At 43.1% G+C, this 20,087-nt stretch overlaps 1 protein-coding gene across 3 annotated transcripts in view; it reads left to right on the forward strand.

Annotated features, from left to right (window-relative positions):
* The window catches only part of ADAMTS6 (ADAM metallopeptidase with thrombospondin type 1 motif 6), a 270,149-nt gene that overhangs the window by 246,748 nt on the left and 3,314 nt on the right, over nucleotides 1-20,087 (forward strand). For all 3 annotated transcript variants that reach the window (XM_044292316.1, XM_044292332.1, XM_044292325.1), the window contains 2 exons: nucleotides 3,011-3,187; nucleotides 5,736-5,892. In XM_044292316.1, the coding sequence (XP_044148251.1) occupies nucleotides 3,011-3,187; nucleotides 5,736-5,892 (334 nt within the window). The remainder of the gene's footprint in view (nucleotides 1-3,010; nucleotides 3,188-5,735; nucleotides 5,893-20,087) is intronic.

Here is a 20,087-nt window from a genome sequence, read left to right on the forward strand (position 1 = left end):
TCCGGGAGATGGGACCGACACATGAAAAAAAGTGTCCATGGATTGACTTAAAAAACGACATCCAGAAAACCATCCTCCCATTTATAAAAGAAATTACATAGAAGAGTCACGTATAGGATGTGATAATATAGACAGGAAATAATGGTACAATGAAATGTAAAGAACATGGGTAAGGTCTGTGTTCAGCCAATCTTTATATACTCACAGGAAATCTAGGATAAAAACTGCAATTAATATGCTGAATGTAATGATACCTTTCACTAAGCGATCCAGTGCTTCATTCTGGAGAAAAAGTACTTTTTATTCATATGCAAATCCAAAATTAAAGGGAACCTGTCATGTTGAACATGGTGTCTGATCTGCAGGCAGCATGTTATAGAGCAGGAGGAGCTGAGCAGATTAATATATGGTTTTATGAGAAAATATTCAGTAAAACTGAATTTATATTCCTGCTCATTCTGGGCTGTGAAGTCCAGGAGACGGTCCTATCAGTGATTGACAGCTCTCTCTGTATACACCGTCATAGAAGGAAGGCTGTCATCACTGATAGGACCGGCTCCTTGACTTCAAAGTCCAGAATGAGCAGGAATTTAAATGAATGAGATACAGGTTATACTGAACCTTTTCTATAACATGCTGCCTGCAGATTAAACTGCATTTTAAGGTGACAGGTTCCCTTTAAGTGTAGTGAGCATGGGCCCAAGACACTTTGTGCACCTTGGTCATCAAGGAAAGGGAGGGGCTGGCAGAGGAAGGAAGAGGACCCAAAGGTGAACAGAGTTTCTTGAGCCTGCCCTTGGTGCACTTAACAGCTACAAAATGAAGTAGCGGATCACTAAGGTACCATTACGTTCAGCTGGGCTAACGCTACAAAACCCTGTGCCTAGTTTAACAGTTAATTTTCTAGTGATGGGCTCCCTTTAATTAATTAACTATACTGAACAACTTACAATATACTCTTATACTTAAAGGGGTTGGCCCATCTTGCACTTCAGTGGCATACTGCAATGTCTGATAGGTGTGGATCCCACCTCTGGGACCCTACCTTTCTGTAGAACGGAGTAAGTGATTGAGGGTGCACAGCACAAGAGCGACCACCCTCTATTCACTTCTATGGGAGTGCCAAAAATGGCTGAGCGCCAGCTCTGCTATTTTTGGAACTCCCATAGAGGTGAATAGAGAGGTGAATGCGCTTGCTATGTGCGTTCTCCATTCACTTCCGTGGCATTTCCAGAAATACCTAAGTGTGCTCGCTTGGCTCATTTTAGGACTCCAATAGAAAGTGAATAGAAAGCACGCTGCACATGCGTGGTACACTCTGCTTTGCTTTGGGGGCCATGTTTTAAAGATAGGTGCAGGTCCCAGAGGTGGGACACACACCTATTGGACAAGTAGGAGATGGTGCCCTGTGCCCCTTGTGCCTTAGCGAGAGCTGGCAGATTCCAAGCAGTCACCAGCAGAATTTTGAATTTTCCCCTAGAACATGTTCTAATGGTTCAGAAAACTTGTTTTGACTTCATTTTAAGTAATTAAGTGGAATGTGGGCATTGTCTTTGCTTTGATTCCCGGTGATTACTACAACGTTGCCTTCACTCTAAGATAAAGATTAAATATTGTTGCCCACAACTGACCCCTTGGTGCAGCCAAGAAAAATGAGTCCTATGACTATGCCTTCCATTACTGGTCACATTGAGTTCATTTATCTCCCTCATAAAACACATTGCATCTCATCATTTTAACAAGGATGAGACACTGTGATCCATTCTGGAGAAATGACTAATGTAACTGCCCAGCAAATGATGCTTCATATGTTATTTAAAGGTGAGATCACAAGACAGGTTCAGTGAAGTAGCTTCAGGTCAAGGGTTCGAGAAGATTTTTTATGGTATTAGCACATCATCTATGTCCCATTGATGAACTAGTAAAGGTATATTAAGTAAAGTAATATTGTCTAACATTGCGAGAGTGCTAGGGTGAGATTGACCTTGGAATGTCTGATATCCTTGGCAGAGGCGAGCTAGGGGAGTAATTTGACATTTAGATGTACAAGACGGCTTCAATAGGATTTTGAATATCTCAAACAGATGGTAGGATGGCTTATCAGAAGCCATGTTACAAGGAAAAAGCTTTACTTCTAAATAAGAAAACAAAATGCTTTGGTGACCAGGGGGCATCTTCTGATGTTGTGCAAGGTCTTCTACAGAACATTTACTAAAGTGAGGAAATCTGTGAAACTTAAGACAGCCGGAATCATTCAGCAGACATCTCTGCAGCTTCTATGCTTTGCTATTCCACCTAGAATATTACCAATGAATAAATATCAGTAAATTGTCCTCTTCTGTCAGGCTTTTAAGAATTCTGCTCAGATGTTTGTTAGCGATTGTTTTTGTGAGAACTAGTACATGTGACTTAGAGGACCACCATCAGTGTAGAAGAGTTTTCACATCTGTTACAAACATTTCTGCAATTGTCCCTTTTTTTTTGTGGATGATGGGTTTTCACAGTTTGGAAGACAGGGAATGCAATTGTACTCTCCTCCAGAAGAAAGAATAATGTTTCTCTAGTGCCACCTAGATTTCAAGGATCTTTAATAGGTTGGAAATTTGCGTAAAGGGTAGCTACCTGCAGGTGGTGCTAATGAGGCAAGCTTGTTCCTTTTTGGAGGAAAGCTAATTTGCATACTTTTCCCAGGGGCCATAGCCTGTAGGACTCCCTACACCAGCTGAGAACCATTACCCACTGTGAGGAAGACAGGGAAAGAAGCCATAGATATAACCAGTTGAGTAGAATTGTGTTAGCTGATATCAAGGACGATGGATGTAGGATGATCCTTATGAACTTCTCATACATCTAAGGATGGTGCATAAACACATGTAGATGTGTAGTATATTTGGTTGCACATTAATTGTCACTAGAGTGGTAAACAGTTATATTGATATCAAATAATATAAAGAGCACTTTATTTTTTATGCAATGACCTTAACGGTTAAATTGTACTTTATTTTTTTAGTGTACACCCAAATGTGGACCTGGATTTAAGCATCGAATTGTTCAGTGCAAAAGCAGTGACCTCTCCAAAACCTTTCCATCCACAAGCTGCGCTGAAGAAAGCAAACCCCCAGTCCGGATACGTTGCAGTTTAGGGCGATGTCCTCCTCCACGATGGGTTACTGGCGAATGGGGGCAGGTAGGTAACAAAAAAGCTATAACCTGAGCTCTATATGGGACTTCCAATTAGGGTATAGTTTGTCTGGAAGAGCAGTATGGTTCAGAAAACATGCACATGTACACAGACTTAAAAAAGCTAAAGTACGTTAACATGACGCTTCACCATTGATAGATTTTGGCAGTATACTCAGAAGTTGTAGTATCTAGTCAGTGTTTAATATATTTTCCATTTATTTTTGTTATTTTAATATACAAAGTGTCAAAATATCTACTGGTCCTCTTCCTGCTTTCTCTACCAGAACCCCTTTCTCCTTTCGCCATGAGACAACTATGCGTGGCTCTGTGAGTGAAGGAGAGGCAGGATCTGGAACAGAAATCAGAAAAGGGTGCACCGAATGGCTTGGGTCCGCCCTCAGTGCACTTAATGGCTCATTTGCATATAGATTAAAAGTTGTTGTTTTTCCAGAATGAAGCAACGGATCACTAAGGCTACTTTCACACTTGCGTTCGGGGCTCCGCTTGTGAGTTCCGTTTGAAGGCTCTCACAAGCGGCCCCGAACGGATCCGTCCAGCCCTAATGCATTCTGAGTGGATACGGATCCGCTCAGAATGCATCAGTCTGGCACCGTTTGTCCTCCGCTCAGCAGGCGGACACCTGAACGCTGCTTGCATGGTAATGCAAACGGATCCGTTCTGAACGGATCTAAGCGTTTGCATTATAGGAGCGGATCCGTCTGTGCAGAACCCAGACGGATCCGCTCCGAACGCAAGTGTGAAAGTAGCCTAAGTCAAAGCTACCATTGCTTTTAACTGAGCTAGACCTACAAGGCATTGTGCCTGGTTTAATAATGAATTTCCTGGTGATAGATTCCCTTTAAAGGGGTTTTCCAGGCTCCTGATATTGATGACTTATCCTGAGGATGGGTCATTAATATCCAATCTATAAGAGTCCAACACCCGGCACCCCCACCAATTAGCTGTTTCTTGAAGCCTCTGGAACAAGCACTGTGATTAGAGCAGGAAGCACAGTTCTGTTCAAAGTGTAGTGACCGCACCAATCAATTCGGTGGGAAATGAGCTGCAGTAACCCAGCATGACCACTACACTTTGAACAGAGCTGTGCTTCCTGTTCCATTGAACAAAACTCTAGTTCTAGCACCAGAGGCTGCAGGGAACAGCTGATCAGTGGTGGTCCAGGGTGTCAGAGCCTCACCAGTTGGAAATTTTTGACCTGTGCTGAGGATAGTAGTAGTAAAGGACCGGCACTCACTGGTAGTCAGCATTATGCAACCTGACTACTAATGAGTGCCAGTCCTTTACTACTACTGTTCATATGGGAGGCCTTTCAGGACACCGTCACCACAACACTATAACCGGACTGCTGACTGACATACAGGTGAAACTCAAAAAATTCATTAATTATCAAGAATATCGTGCAAAAGTCCATTTATTTCAGTAATGCAAATGAAAAGGAATTGCATTAATACAGCTTAAAATTAGAGTTTTGTGAAAAGGTTCAATATTCTAGGCTCAAAGTGTCGCACTGTAGTCAGCTAATTACTCCATACCCCCTGAGCAAAGGGTACCTCAAAATTGTGACTTTGGGGTGTCATAAGCTGTAAGCCATAATCATCCAAATTATAACAAATAAAGGCTTGAAATATCTCGCTTTGCATGTAATGAGTCTCTCATATGTTAGTTTCACCTTTTAAGTTGCATTACTGAAATAAATGAACTTTGCATGATATTCAAATTTTTCGAGTTTCACCTGTATACTCCAACTATGCTGAGGATAGGTCATCAATATAAGGAGCCTGGAAATCCCCTTTAATAACACACATCTTAGGGTACTTTCACACTAGTGTTTTTCTTTTCCGGCACTGAGTCCCGTTCTCAATGCCGGAAAAGAACTGATCAGGCATATCCCCATGCATTCTGAATGGAGAGTAATCCGTTCAGTTTGCATCAGGATGTCTTCCGTTCAGTCAAAAGAGAAAACCACAGCACGCTACGGTTTTATCTCCGGCAAAAAAAAACTGAAGACTTGCCTGAATGCCGGATCCTGCATTTTCTTCCATAAGAATGTATTAGTGCTGGATCCGGCATTCAAAATACCGGAATGCCGGATCCGTTCTTCCGGTCTGCACATGCGCAGACCGAAAAAAAAGGTGAACAAAATAAATGCCGGATCCGTTTTGCCAGATGACACCGGAAAGACGGATTCAGCATTTCAATGCATTTTTTTGACTGATCCTGATCAGTCTTACTAATGCCATCAGTTGGCATACGTTTTGCCGGATCCGGCAGGCAGTTCCGGTGACGGAACTGCTTGCCGGATCACTCTGCCGCAAGTGTGAAAGTTGCCTTAGCTATTGAGAACCCTATTACAGTAGTTTTCATAAAGCTGGAAAATCTCAAAATCACAAAGTTTCAAACAGTCCCAGAGCAGAATTCCTGTTTCTTGTTAAGTGATTCATTTGTTTGCAGCTTGAGATGTCTCAGACTTCAATGTAAGTTGTGTTAGGTGCATTTAATGACTTGACACCCTCTTCTTCTGTGTTCATTAGTGTTCTGCACACTGTGGTCTTGGCCAGCAGATGAGAACAGTGCAATGTCTCTCATACACGGGGCAAGCGTCGAATGATTGTCCAGAAACCGTTCGCCCTCCGTCAATGCAGCAGTGTGAAAGCAAATGTGACAGCAACCCGATTTCTAACACAGAGGGTGAGTGTTTGCCGCTTCTTATCTGTAGTGCCTGCTCCAGAGAAGGTCCTGTAAGTGAGGTTAGTCAAATACTTCATAAAACAGACACGAGACAACGAAAAACACGCACATTACTGGTTTTCATTTCCTTCAACATGGTGAGTCAAGTGGGACCTGGAGTAGACTAAACTATTTAATGGCTGCATGAAGTCTTTATAAAATACTTCAAATATTACTGCAGCCACAAGCAGCAGATTTATGAGAACAATGGAGGATGCACGAAGGGTCGGAGCGTTCTATGCAGAAAACCTCAGACTCCCCATCTCTGCAGTGCAATATTATCTTTCTATATTGCAGTGCTCTGGTTATACCGCATAGTTACCCGCTACTTGTTTAAAACATTGTGTATCTTAAAAATGCAATTTCATTTAAAGGGCTTATGCCATGATTTAAGGGGTTCTCCGGGAATTCAGAAAATGAAAATACTTAAATATTACTTTATTATAAATATATTCCCAAATACCTTTCATTAGTTATAATGGCTCGTTTTGTCTGGGGAGTAATGATTAGGAGAAACAAAATGGCTGCCGTCCTATTAGTGCAGACAAAGCCTGTCCTAATCACACAGCAGGACAAGTTGCTTTACAACACTGAGCTAAAGAGCTGCCTCATCTTCCTCTCCTACTTGTCAGGTATTATGATCCTGAATACAGCTGATAAGGTCTTAAGCTGAATCTCTGTAGGAATTTAGTTCATGAGGAGACATGAAGTACAGAGAGGACGGACAGGACAGTCTGTGGTAATGTGGGGCTGTGGTAATGGAGACTGCGTACAAGTGCTGCTGCTCATTAGCCACATCTGCTCATGAACTCCATTCCTACAGAGATTCAGCTGAAGATCGTATTAAACTGTATTCAGGATCATAATCCCTGACAAGTAGAGCAGAGAGGAGGAAGAGGCAGCTCTTTAGCTCAGCGTTGTGAAGTAAATTGTCCTCCTGTGTGATTAGGACAGGTTTTGTGTGTACTGATAGGACAGCAGCCATTTTATTTCTCCTGATGATTGCTCCCCAGACAAAACGAGCCATTATAACTAATGTAAGGTATTTGGGAATGTATTATAATTAATAATTAAGTAATATTTAAGTATTTTAATTTTCTTAACTCTTGGACATCATATAGTACACAACAGTCTTTTAACAAACTTAAAACCAGCCCTGTACCTCACATGGATCCAGAGATCTACCCATTCTTTGCTCCAATTGCTCTGCTAGATTGCTCTTCAGCCTGGCAGCTCAGGGGGCGTTTACTTTCTCAGGGGACCTGTCTTTTCTGCCTCAGCTGGTGGCAGTTGATGGATGGACCTGAGCATGTGCGTCAACCTCAATGAGCTGGATACAGAATTTTGAAGAAGAGCAAACAGCAGGTGGCGTTTGTACTGATATTGAGTTATTCAGTTAATATCTCAGTGGCTGTACTAAATTTTGAAATGCATGCAATTACAAAGTCTTCAATTCCAGGTGTAGGTTTGAAAAATGTAAAATATTTTTTGTGGGACAACCCCTTTAACAGTCTAGTATCACCCGATTATAAAGGGGAGAAAGGGTTTATAGTATGTATGTATGTGTATATATATCTTATACATTGATATCAAAATGCAATTTCATAAAAAGTAAAACAAATCCCAGCCTAATGGCTATAACAGATGCAAATGCACTCTCATCATTCCTGGTTGTTATAGGCATATTTTTTTTATCATAAATAACTTAAGGGGTTGTCAGAGTTATGCAAAATTGTTGGGCAAAGCCAGGGATTGTGATAACATTACAAAACAACCAATACTCACCCGTGTGATCCCCACCCACTTCCAGCGCTGTCTCTCTGATCTTTGTTAACTTGGCTGTATCGGTGATGTGCCCATACACACGTGACCACTCCAGTCAATCACTGGTGTCAGAAGACTGCTGAGACAAGTGATTGGTATTGGTCATGTGTGTGTATATGGGCAAGCTAGTAAGTCACAAGTAAATAAAGACCCGGGGGGGGGGCATGGGGTGGTACCACTGGAAGCTGTAGTCAAGCAGATGAGTGTTGTTTCTTTTGTTGTCATCACAGTCCCTGCCTTTGCCCACATTTTGCATTACTTGGACAACCCCTTTAAACGGGTAGTTTATATTTTTTTGTTAGAAATGTTCATCAATAATGAGAAGATCGTAAGGTTCCCCCGCTTTTGAATTCAGCTGTACTCTGTGGTGGAATTTGGCTTCCCCAGCAACAACAGCTTAATGCCAGCCCCATGGTCATCACCTGATCGCCACATCAGCTTCATTTAAAAAAAGACGTTGCCTTAGGGAAACCAACCCTTTAATTAAAGAGGTTCTCTGCTTTAGACAGTTCTTAGAAAGGTCCTTTGAAAATGAGCCGATTTAAAAATGTTACCTTGCTGGGACCTTCAGTGACCAGCTATTATTTTCAAGGAAATCTTGGCAGAAAGTGGAGAAATGAGATGGGAGGGGCTGACAGAGGAAGCAGGAGGAGCATGGGTACACTGTGTGGCATGGACCCACCATCAGGCCACTTAAAGGGGTTGTGTTATCTCAGGCAATGGGGGCATATCGCTAGGATATGCCCCCATTGTCTGATAGGTGAAAGTCCCACTGCTTATACATGGCTGCTCCCATTCATTTCTATGAGGCTGTCGAAAATAGCCGAGCACTGCCTCGGCTATTTCAGTTGACCCCATAGAAATGAAAGGGAGCGGTGGCCACGTAAGTGTGGTATGCTCCCATTTGTTTCTATGGGGATTCCAAAAATAGCCGAGCGCGTGGCTTGGCTATTTTCGATGGGCCGTAGGAAGGCTTGTTGGTGACCGCCCCTGGCACTGCTGGCCACCACTTTGCCGGCCTCTTGTTAGGCTTCGTTTTAGAGATAGGTGAGGGTCCCACCTCCGGGACTTGCACCTATCAGACAATTGGGGCATATTCTAGCGATATAACCCCATTGTCTGACATTGGAATACCCCTTTAACTTCTCATTTGCATATAATTAGAAGTACTTTTTCCCAGAATGAAGTAAAGAATTAGTGAGTGAAAGGTATCATTGCATTCAGTTGAGCTAGTTCTAAAGGCCTGGTGTAACTGAATTTCCTGGTGACAGACTCTTTCCTGGTAACTTTAATTTATGTATTTGGAGCCAGTAGAAGCAGGGCAGAATCTGACACCTTTGTTGTAAGGTTTCCATTACATTTCTGTTGAAAGTAAAGTGCAGACAGTGATCACCGCAGGATTTTTATGTTACCCATAAACATTTGTAAAATATACATAACCACTACAACCACAATATGCAAAGCCTCCTAAGTCCTACATATCAAGTAAAGTCTGCTCAGGCCACAAATCTTGGGGAGCTTTTATTTTTTGTTTTATTATAGGGTACACTGCAAAAATGACAAATGTGTGATGGTTCTAAAGTGTCTGACAACCCTACGTGCAACTATATTGCCATCCAGATATCTAAAAATTATATAAATCCATTAAAATTATAATAAACATGTAGCAGCAAGAAATTGGGGGAAATTTATTAATCCTCCCATGCCAGTTTTCTGGTGTAAAAAATTCACATACAATTGTGTATGAGACTTCAAATTTTGTGCAAGTGGATTTTCTCCGCCACCTCCGCTGCTTTCCCAAAAGGGGGGTGGCGAGAGGTGAGAATGGGCAGGGTCAGCAGCCCTGACATATTTATCTTCTTTTACAGCAAGAAGACTGAACTCTATGCCAGCTAGATTTCAGTTTAGGTGCACGGACTGCCGGAGGATGCACTTAATTTATGACGAGGAGTGCGCCTCCTCGTCCTAAATTAGTCACAGAATCCAGCAGCGCACGGGAATATCATAGACCGACGTAAAATACTTCTCTATGAAAAATGTCCGTAGAAGCCGTCCATACCTAAAAAAAACACAGGGGAGAATTTATCATAAACTGGCGTTACGTCCCCTGCGCTGCTGTAGGATGCGCTTAATTTATGACTAGGTGTATGCTTTGACATAAATTAGGCGCATACTCCTGCATTCCGTGCTCCTAAACAGAAATCTACAGCAGTTTGTAGCTGTCGTAGATTTCTGTACTCATTTAGGCTAGAAAACTGGAACCACTGGAACCAACCCCATCTCCACCTTTACCACTTCCTGTTTTGGGAAAGTAGTGAGGGCAGCACAGAAACGCTACTAGCAACTATATTTTGTCGCAGTGTCATTTAAAAAGCAGCAAACACAGGGCTTGTAACTTTTTTACAAGGAATGATAAATTCCCAGTACCAGTACTTCAGCACTATAAAAGAAAAACACATAGCCTGTCATTGGAAACATGTTCATGGTGTCATGTACACGGCAAAGCCATGACACAGAGTCTGTCCCTACAGCTTCGTAATACAGAGTCCCAGCCACCATGCTCCTCATGCCTGCATCATGCCATCATTTTTGCCTGCCAGATACTGAATATAGTCACAAAAGCTAAACTCTGTATGCCTAGGTACCATAGGGTCCATATGAAGCATATGGATGCTCTATTACAGCCTCATATAACACAGAACCTGAAGAGCATTCAGATCCCACAATGGTCACCTTTGCGGTTTCATATTTCTGTCCATAACCGCAAACAAATGAACATCTCACCAGCATTAGTTTGGATGTTTAAACCATGTTTTTAAACCTAAAAATCTTTACGTTTCATTGCATGCGGTTGCTGGATACCTATCGTTGTGGTTCTTGGACTGCATTTCATCCTTCTGTTTTACATCTGTGTATTTACCAGGTATTATTAAAATTAAAAAAATGACCTCAATCTTAAAACCAAATATGGGCGCAACTATATAAAGGTCTGTGAAGTATATGATCACTACTGGTAAAGCTGCCACCCTCACTGTGCCTCCCCAACGACTGGGGGGATGCCCCACCTAACAGTTTGAGAAGCACTGGTCTAGAACATGTAACATGAGAAAATAACATGCCGTACAAAATCAGTCAAGAATTGTGTGCCCCCATAGAAAGGATTTAGGCAGTGTACTGGGGACTTAGTGCCACTGCTCCATGGCAAAATAAAACGCAAAGTGGTATCTTCCAGAGAAAAAGAACCATCTCGCTAGCGCCACCTCCTGGAAGTGGCTTTGGAGGTCAAAGTCCGACTTTTTAACAAGCCTTGGAACATGACAAGCCGAATATCCAACCGTAGACAGCTGTTTCGGGGCGCTTGCCTCTTATTCAGTACAGAATAGGATTCTGGCTAGTTGATTGCGATGCCTTGGAAACAGCTTAGGCAGGGTACAGCTTTTCTTAACCCCTTTGCGACATAGTATGTCACGGCGGCAAGTGACTAGTACGTCATGATGATCAGGTGAGCATTGGAGCTGTGCGTGACTGATCAATGCAGGGGCCCGGCGGTGACTGAAAGCCAGGCCTCTGCTGTGTCTGCCGGCGTCGCTGTAAATGCTGGGTCTCACAGGCACACTGTCAGTGTTAAATTGACAGTTTCAATGTAGTACAATAAAGCTTGTATTTTACTAAATTGAAACAGGGATCAGACCCTGTAATGGGACAAAAAGAAAAAGTGTTTAAAAAAAAAGTGCCCCTTTTCCTTCATCAAGCGATAAAAAATAAAAATAGACAGCATTTAAAAAAAAATGCTTTTTGTTGTGTAAAACTGAAATAAATAGACATTAGGTATCGCTGTGTCTCTACTAACCAGTTCTATAAAAATAGAACTGGTTATCAGGTGAACGCCATTAAAAAAAAACTGTGCCAAAACAGCAATTTTTTGTCACCTTTCCCCAAAAAAGTGTAGTATTGAACGCTCAAAAAAAATCTTATCTACCCAAAAATTGGAACCAGTAAAAATGTCAACTCTTCCCTAAAAACAAGGCCCTACACAAGACGCAGAAAAATAAAAAAAATCATATGTACCCCAAAATAGTATCATCAAAACTGTCACCCTAGCTGTAGTTTCTAAAATGGGGTCACTTTTTGGGAGTTTCTACTGTAGGGGTGCATCAGGGGTTTTTCAAATGCGATATGGCAACTTAAAATTATCCCAGCGAAATCTGCCCTCCAAAATCCATATATTGCTCTTTCGCTTCTGTGCCCTGCCGTGTGCCCATACAGCAGTTTACGACCACATATGGGGTGTTTCTGTAAACTGCAGAATCAGAGTAATAAATATTGAGTTTTGTTTCGCTGTTAATCTTTGCTGGGAAAAAATTGATTAAAATGGAAAATCTGCAAAAAGAAGTGGAACACCTAAAGGGTTAACAGAGGGTGTAAAATCATATTTGAATAACTTGAGGGTTGTAGTTTCTAAAATGGGGTCATTTATGGGAGGTTTCTATTATTTGACTTCAGAACTGAATTTGGTTTGGATCAGTAAAAGCATTCCAAAATGATTACCACATAAAGTGACACATCAGATTTTCAAAAAATGGCTCGGTCCTTAAGGTGAAAACTGGCCTGGGGTAGAAGGGGTTAAAGAAATCAGCTGTGTACCAAGACGTATTGGCAATGCTCCACGGTATGGAGGCTTAGTGGGTTCTCTTTCCTTGGGAGAAACCTCTTTGCCTTTTAAAGAAAGTTATAAACAATGGTTTCAGATCTTAAAGTGCTCGCTCATAAGAGATCATTTCAAACCATAATGCAGAACAACATGATGGTTATTTCTGCTCTAAATTAAACAAAGATTTTTCTGTTATAGTAAAAAAAAAGTTGAGCTCAGGTAACTGTAAGACAGGGCTTGCATTTAAGACACAGTCTCTATTTCATGGCACAGTTCTGTAGAATTAGGATTTTCCAGGATATTACTGTACCTGCATCGTTGGTTCAAAGAATTGGAATTTACCAGACTCGTAAAGTCATATCTTAAAAATCTTTCTCTCTATCCATTGTGTTAGAAATACTGTAGACGCTATCAGACATTTTGCCTATAAAACTCCTCATAAGAACAGAAAGTTTCCAGTCTCGGTTGAAGTAACCATTCAAGGAGCGACAATGGAGAGCTGATATTTCCTTCCCTGGTGTGATCATTATTTTGTGAACTCTGTAGCTCTCCTTAGGTTCCTTTCTTAATTCCTTTGTCACATTCATCTCACCATAAAATGCAGGATATTGACTTGTTCCCAAACTTCGAACAATTGGTTCTGGATATATCATGATAAGCTTTGCTACAAGAGTAATTTATAGCCCTTTATAACACCCCAAATGTAGCAGATGCTTTTACGTTTGGCCGTTCTAGAGGATGTTTTTATGGTCCAATTTCAACCAATATAAGTGGACTTTAAAGAGGAATTTAGGTCATCTCTCTGAAAGCCACAGATGGTTTAAACCTTAACTAATGGAACTGACATGTAGAAGTGCTGGTGTCCTGTACAAATCCACCAGGAAAATAACTTACTTTGTTCTTATCCTATTCAAGTCCAGAGAGAATTTCCATTCAGCCTGAACCACACATATTTAAAAAAAATAATAATTGTGATTTCTTTGATCCTCTGGGTAATGAGCCGAACATTACAAGAGGTCACTGATACAGTTCTTACACTTCCCTGTCTTCCAACATCCAACTACAAAAACAACAAAAAAAAAATATTCTCCCCAACAACAAACAAAAAGTCCAAAAAGGTCATTTATCAAGCCTAATTATGATTCTGAATTAAATAAAAAAAAAAAAATATATATATATATATATCGTATTTTTCGCCCTATAAGACGCACTCCCCCCCCCCCCCCCCCAAAAGTGGGGGGGAAATAGCAGTGCGTCTTATGGGGCGAATGCTGCTGATTTTGCCATATTTTCAATGATACACCCGCCGCGATGCCGTGCGGCGGGTGTATCAGCTGTGAGGGAGGAGGGGCTGGGGGCCGTCCTGCCTCCTCCCTCCTCTCTGCTACCTACCGAGCGCTTGTAGTTGTAAGTAGCGCTGATTATGCGATTACCGGTATATACACAATTAACTATTAGGCTCCTTTCACACCTGCGTTCAGGTGTCCGCTTGTGAGCTCCGTTTGAAGGGGCTCACGAGCGGCCCTGAACGCAGCCGTCTGGCCCTAATGCATTCTCAGTGGAGGCGGATCCACTGAGAATGCATCCGCCTGCCAGCGCTCAGCCTCCGCTCCGCTCAGTGAGCGGACACCTGAACGCTGCAAGCAGCGTTCGGGTGTCCACCTGGCTGTGCGGAGGCGAGCGGATCCGTTCCGACTTACAATGTAAGTCAATGGGGACAGATCCGCTTGAAGATGACACCATATGGCTCAATCTTCAAGCGGATCCGTCCCCCATTGACTTTCAATGTAAAGTCGGAACGGATCCGCTCAGGCTACTTTCAGACTTAGAAATTTTTTCTAAGTTCTAATGCAGACGGATCCGTTCTGAACGGAGCCACCGTCTGCATTAATATGAGCGGATCCGTTCAGAACGGATCCGATCGAACGCAGGTGTGAAAGTAGCCTTACAGATTACAGATACCATTATACAGTGAGCGGGGCCTGTGTAGTAGAATACAGTCACTGCACAGGCCCCGCTGTCATTATAAATGCAGATGCTGGCCCCCAGCCCTTGTATTGAGGGTCATTCACTACAGGGACCCTGTTATGGAGGGGATCTGTGGATGACACATAGCATATGTGTCATCCACAGATCCCCCCCATAACAGTGTCATACACAGATCCCCATAACAGTGCCATCCAGAGACCCCAATAAGAGCCACCCACAGATCCCCCATAAGTGTCACCCACAGATCCCCCATAAGTGTCACCCACAGATCCCCCATGTCACCCACAGATCCCCCATAAGTGTCACCCACAGATCCCCCATGAGTGTCACCCACAGATCCCCCATGAGTGTCACCCACAGATCCCCCATGAGTGTCACCCACAGATCCCCCATGAGTGTCACCCACAGATCCCCCATGAGTGTCACCCACAGATCCCCCATGAGTGTCACCCACAGATCCCCCATGAGTGTCACCCACAGATCCCCCATGAGTGTCACCCAGATCCCCCATTGCGTCACTCACAGATCCCCCATAACAGTGCGTCACTCACAGATCCCCCATAACAGTGGTCACTCACAGATCCCCCATAACAGTGCGTCACCTCACCAGATCCCCCATAACAGTGCGTCACCACAGATCCCCCATAACAGTGCGTCACCCACAGATCCCCCATAACAGTGCGTCACCCACAGATCCCCCATAACAGTGCGTCACCACAGATCCCCCATAACAGTGCGTCACCCACAGATCCCCCATAACAGTGCGTCACCACAGATCCCCCATAACAGTGCGTCACCACAGATTCCCCATAACAGTGCGTCACTCACAGATCCCCCATAACAGTGCGTCACTCACAGATCCCCCATAACAGTGCGTCACTCACAGATCCCCATAACAGTGCGTCACTCACAGATCCCCATAACAGTGCGTCACTCACAGATCCCCCATAACAGTGCGTCACCCACAGATCCCCCATAACAGTGCGTCACCCACAGATCCCCCATAACAGTGCGTCACCCACAGATCCCCCATAACAGTGCGTCACCCACAGATCCCCCATAACAGTGCGTCACCCACAGATCCCCCATAACAGTGCGTCACCCACAGATCCCCCATAACAGTGCGTCACCCACAGATCCCCCATAACAGTCCACAATTAGTTCAAAACCCACCAAAAGCACACCTATTGGTTCAAAATATTTTTTTTCTTATTTTCCGCCTCAAAAATCTAGGTGCGTCTTATGGGCCGGTGCGTCTTATAGGGCGAAAAATATGGTATATACATATATATATATATATATATATATATATATATATATCCGTATGCTGTCCGAGTGTAGAATGGACAGCACACTAGAGTACAGTGATACATGGTCCATGCAGAGAAAATAGCCGAATGCAATGTTTTGGTCTGATTTTCATGCTAGACTCACCTATTTAAGTCTATACAAAAGTTTTGTATATTAGAAGGTTTGTAGAAGTAGGTCCCCACTTCTTTCAGTCCAAAACGTATAAAAAGGGGTTAGGGTCCGTGCTGCAATAAAAGAAAGTTTAAGGGTAACTAGTCACTAGTTCTTCTAATTCTGCTTCCTCCAATCTCCTCCTTACCCTAAGTTCACACCTGAGCGTTTTACAGCGCGTTCAAACGCGCTGTAAAACGCTCAACACGTGAAAACCAATGCTTCCCTATGGCCCTGGTTCACACTTGAGCGTTTTACAGCGCGTTTGAACACGCTGTAAAACGCCCGGCGCATAAACAAGTTCTTGAGCTTTTTTTTGGGCGTTTGTCGCGCGTTTTGGCCCATAGACTCATTGGACAACACTGCAGTCAATCACACAAACGCGCGTTAAACGCGCGTTTACTATTGCAAAAAACGCGCATAAAAACGCGCGACAAATAAAACGTCTCAGAAACGCTCAGGTGTGAACCCAGGGTTATCCTTCCTCCTTCGCAGCTTCTTAGTCTCTGAACCAACGAGCGGTAGTGGGTATGCTTCTCACGCCTTCAAAGAGAGTATCAACATAGCACAGAGCCGCATGTAAAATAGTTCACACTTCTTTATTATAGGACATACGATAAAGCTTTATCATATAAAGAAGCATGAACTATTTTACATGCGGGTCTGTGCTATGTTGCTACTCTCTTTGAAGACCTGAGAAGCATACCCACTACTGCTTGTTGGTTTAGAGACTAAGGCTCCTTTTACACGGGGGTCGCGGAAGAGGTCCGGATGCGTTGCACGTGCATTACGGGAAACCCGCGTGTCTGCGCCCACAATTTCGGTCAGTTTTCTCTGCGATTGCGTTGTTCAATTTTTTCAAGCGAGTGCAAAGTGTTTTAATGAGTTTTGCACGCGCGTGCAAGAAGAAGAAAGAAGACGATAACGGCTGCGCAATCAAGTGTATGCGGTCAGTAATTTTTTTTTATTTTTTTTAACCCTTAAGGGACATTTTATTTAGCATTCTGTATTAAAGAATGCTATTATTTGCCATTAAAACCATGCTATAATGGAAAATAATAAAGTGAATGGACTTCATCCCTATTTAATAACATCATCTCCTTAGCAACCATCCGTGAAAATCGCATTGCATCCGCACTTGCTTGCGGATGCTATGCGTTTTTCACGCAGCCCCATTCACTTCTTTGGGGCCTGCGTTGCATGAAAAACGCAGAATATAGAACATGCTGCGATTTTCTGGCAACGCACAAGTGATGCGTAAAAAACATCGCTCATGTCACAGCCTCATTGAAATAAATGGGTCAGGATTCAGTGCGGATGCAATGCGTTCACGTCATGAATTGCACCCGCCCGGAAAACTCGCCCATGTGAAAGCGGCCTAAGAAAGCAAAGGAGGAAGGATAAGGAGGAGATTGGAGGAAGCAGCATAAAAAGAACTAGTGATTTTTTGTGTTATGCCTAAGCTTTCCTTTACTGCAAAGCGCGGACCCTAACCCCTTTTTATACGTTCACCCATTTAAGTCAATAGGTCCATGAAAAATAACTGACAGCGCATATACAACATCTGTTTTTTTACAGATGGTTCCTAGGAAACATTGGATGGATTTTCCTCTGTTTCTGGGATATGAAAAACTGATAACATAACTATGCGATACGGATAGAGAAAAATGGACAAGCGGAGTGCAGTCAGAGACAATACTGATTCAACATAGATGGATGGATTTTAGTTTTACGGTACTCGACTGAATAAGCCCTTTGTATTTAGATACTCTCCATGTGAGGAGATCATAAAGTTCTGGTTCTTTAGACCAGCTCTTATGTATCATATTGGAAAGTGAGCACATAGTCTAGCCAGAGAGTTCTTTTATATAGTGGTCGGTATGTGCTACACATCCTTTAATGATCTGGAATAACTTTATGCAGTTTGGTAGGGCAGGATGTAAAGTGCCTGCTATGACTAAAACGTCTTCTCAATGCGCTTAAAATATTAGCAACCCCCCCCCCCCTTCCAGACGAAAGCTAATTTTGCCACCCCCCCCTGACTCAGCCCATTGACCCCACCCTTTAACCCGCCCCTTTTTGTCAGCCACCTATTTAATGATTGTTTCATGCAACATTTTACTTGACCAGCTAATTTTAGATATTCTAGATATTCTTGGTGGTCATCTGTGGATGGCACTGTTATGGGGAGGGGGATCTGTGGATGGCACCGTTAAAGAGGGGGATCTGTGGATGGCACTTTTATGGGGGATCTGTGGATGATACATACCGTATGTAGCATCTTATGCTATATGTGTGTCATCCACAGATCCACCGCATGACAATGTCGTCCACAGATCCCCCTCCATAACAGTGTTCTGTGGATGACACTATTATGGGGGGATCTGTGGATGACACTTATGGGGGGGGATCTGTGGATGACACTTATGGGGGGGATCTGTGGATGGCACTGTTATGGAGGGGATCTGTGAATGGCACTGTTATGGAGCGGATCTGTGGATGATGCACTGTTATGGAGGGGATCTGTGGATGGCACTGTTATGGGGGAATCTGTGGATGGCACTGTTATAGGGGATCTGTGGATGGCACTGTTATGGAGGTGGATCTGTGGATGATACATACCGTATATAGCATCTTATGCTATGTGTCATTCACAGGTCCCCCTCCATAACAGTGTCATCCACAGATCCCCCTCCATAACAGTGTCATCCACAGAACCCCCCCATGACAGCGCACAGATCCCCCTCCCCATGACAGTGCACAGATCCCCCCCAGAAGTGTCATCCACAGACCCCCCATAACAGTGTCATCCACAGATCCCCCTCCCTATAACAGTGCCGCCATCCATAGATCCCCCTCCCCGCCGCTCACAGTAGTATACATTTATAAACTGTAATCCGTATCCAGCAGACAGTAACTTTAAATCAGCGCTCATCTCTTACATTCAGCTCCCTCCATTAACAGGCAGCGCTCACTCACTGACGTCACGCACCTGCGCCGCCTAGTGGGAGGAGCAGGCGCGTGACGTCAGTGAGTGAGCGCCACCCGCACTGCCTGCTGTTACCAGGGCTGAGTCAGTGTAAGATAGTAAAGAGATGAGCGCTGATTTTAAAGTTAACACACTGACACAAAAAAAAATAATATGGTTCGGGACCGGCCGGGCCCCCCCTGGGTCCGGGCCCCTTACTGGGGTATCGGCTTTACCCCCATGATGGCGGCCCTGCCTGGACCTATCCTTATAACTAGGCCCGCAAAGTGCAGGAGGGCACACCTCACATGCATGGCCTTCCTCCATTCATTTCCATGGTACTGCCGAAAATAGCCAAGCGGTGCGCTCTGCTATTTTCGCAAGTCCCATTGAAATTAACGGGAAGCGCTCTGCACAAGCACGGCCACCACTCTATTCACTTTTGTGGGGATTAAGAAAATAGCAGAGCGCACTGCTCGGTTATTTTCGGCAGAGGTGGGACCTGCACCCATCAGACATTATGGGCTTATCCTAGCCATATGATCCCAATGTCGAAGATGATACAACCCCTATAAGGATGCAGCACCATTTTTCAATTCTGATATCTGATTAATAATTCTAGAATGACTTTACTATTATTCTGAGGTGGCTTTATGTATAGTGCAAAATTTTGGTCAATATATTTCGTTTTGAGTTATAAAATCCAAAAGTTTGGTCTATATATTTTTTTGTTAGAAAACCCAAAATTTAAACCTTAAAATTTGAATTTCTCCGTACAATGTACTTGTGCTTGGTGTGCTGAGAGAAGGCCATCAGATACTGATGAATTTACCCCATTTTAGATACTACACCCACTAGGGAATGCAGTTATTGGTCTAGTGATGGCTTTGACCCCACAGGTTATTTTTATGTCTTACTACTTTTGCATCATAAAATCACTTTTTTTTATTAAATATCTTTTGTTTTTGTGCTTTCATAATCTAAACCCATAACACAGTTATAAAGGCAGCTGAATGAGGGCTTGTTTTTGGAGTACAAATGACTTTTAGGTAACTTTTATACCACTGTTGGGAGTAGAGGTGGCAAAGAATGGCAAATTCGGTAGGTTTTTTTAAACCCTTATTTTATGCCGTCCACTTTGCGGGACAAGTGACGTAATCATTTTATAGAGCAGGTCATTATGGATTTGGCAATCCCAATTATATGTAGTATATTTTTTTTTTCCCATAATAAAAGACTAGATCAGGGTAAAGGCAATTTTTT

The sequence above is a fragment of the Bufo gargarizans genome, chromosome 1 (assembly GCF_014858855.1).
Source record: "Bufo gargarizans isolate SCDJY-AF-19 chromosome 1, ASM1485885v1, whole genome shotgun sequence".
Classification (NCBI taxonomy): Eukaryota; Metazoa; Chordata; class Amphibia; order Anura; family Bufonidae; genus Bufo; species Bufo gargarizans.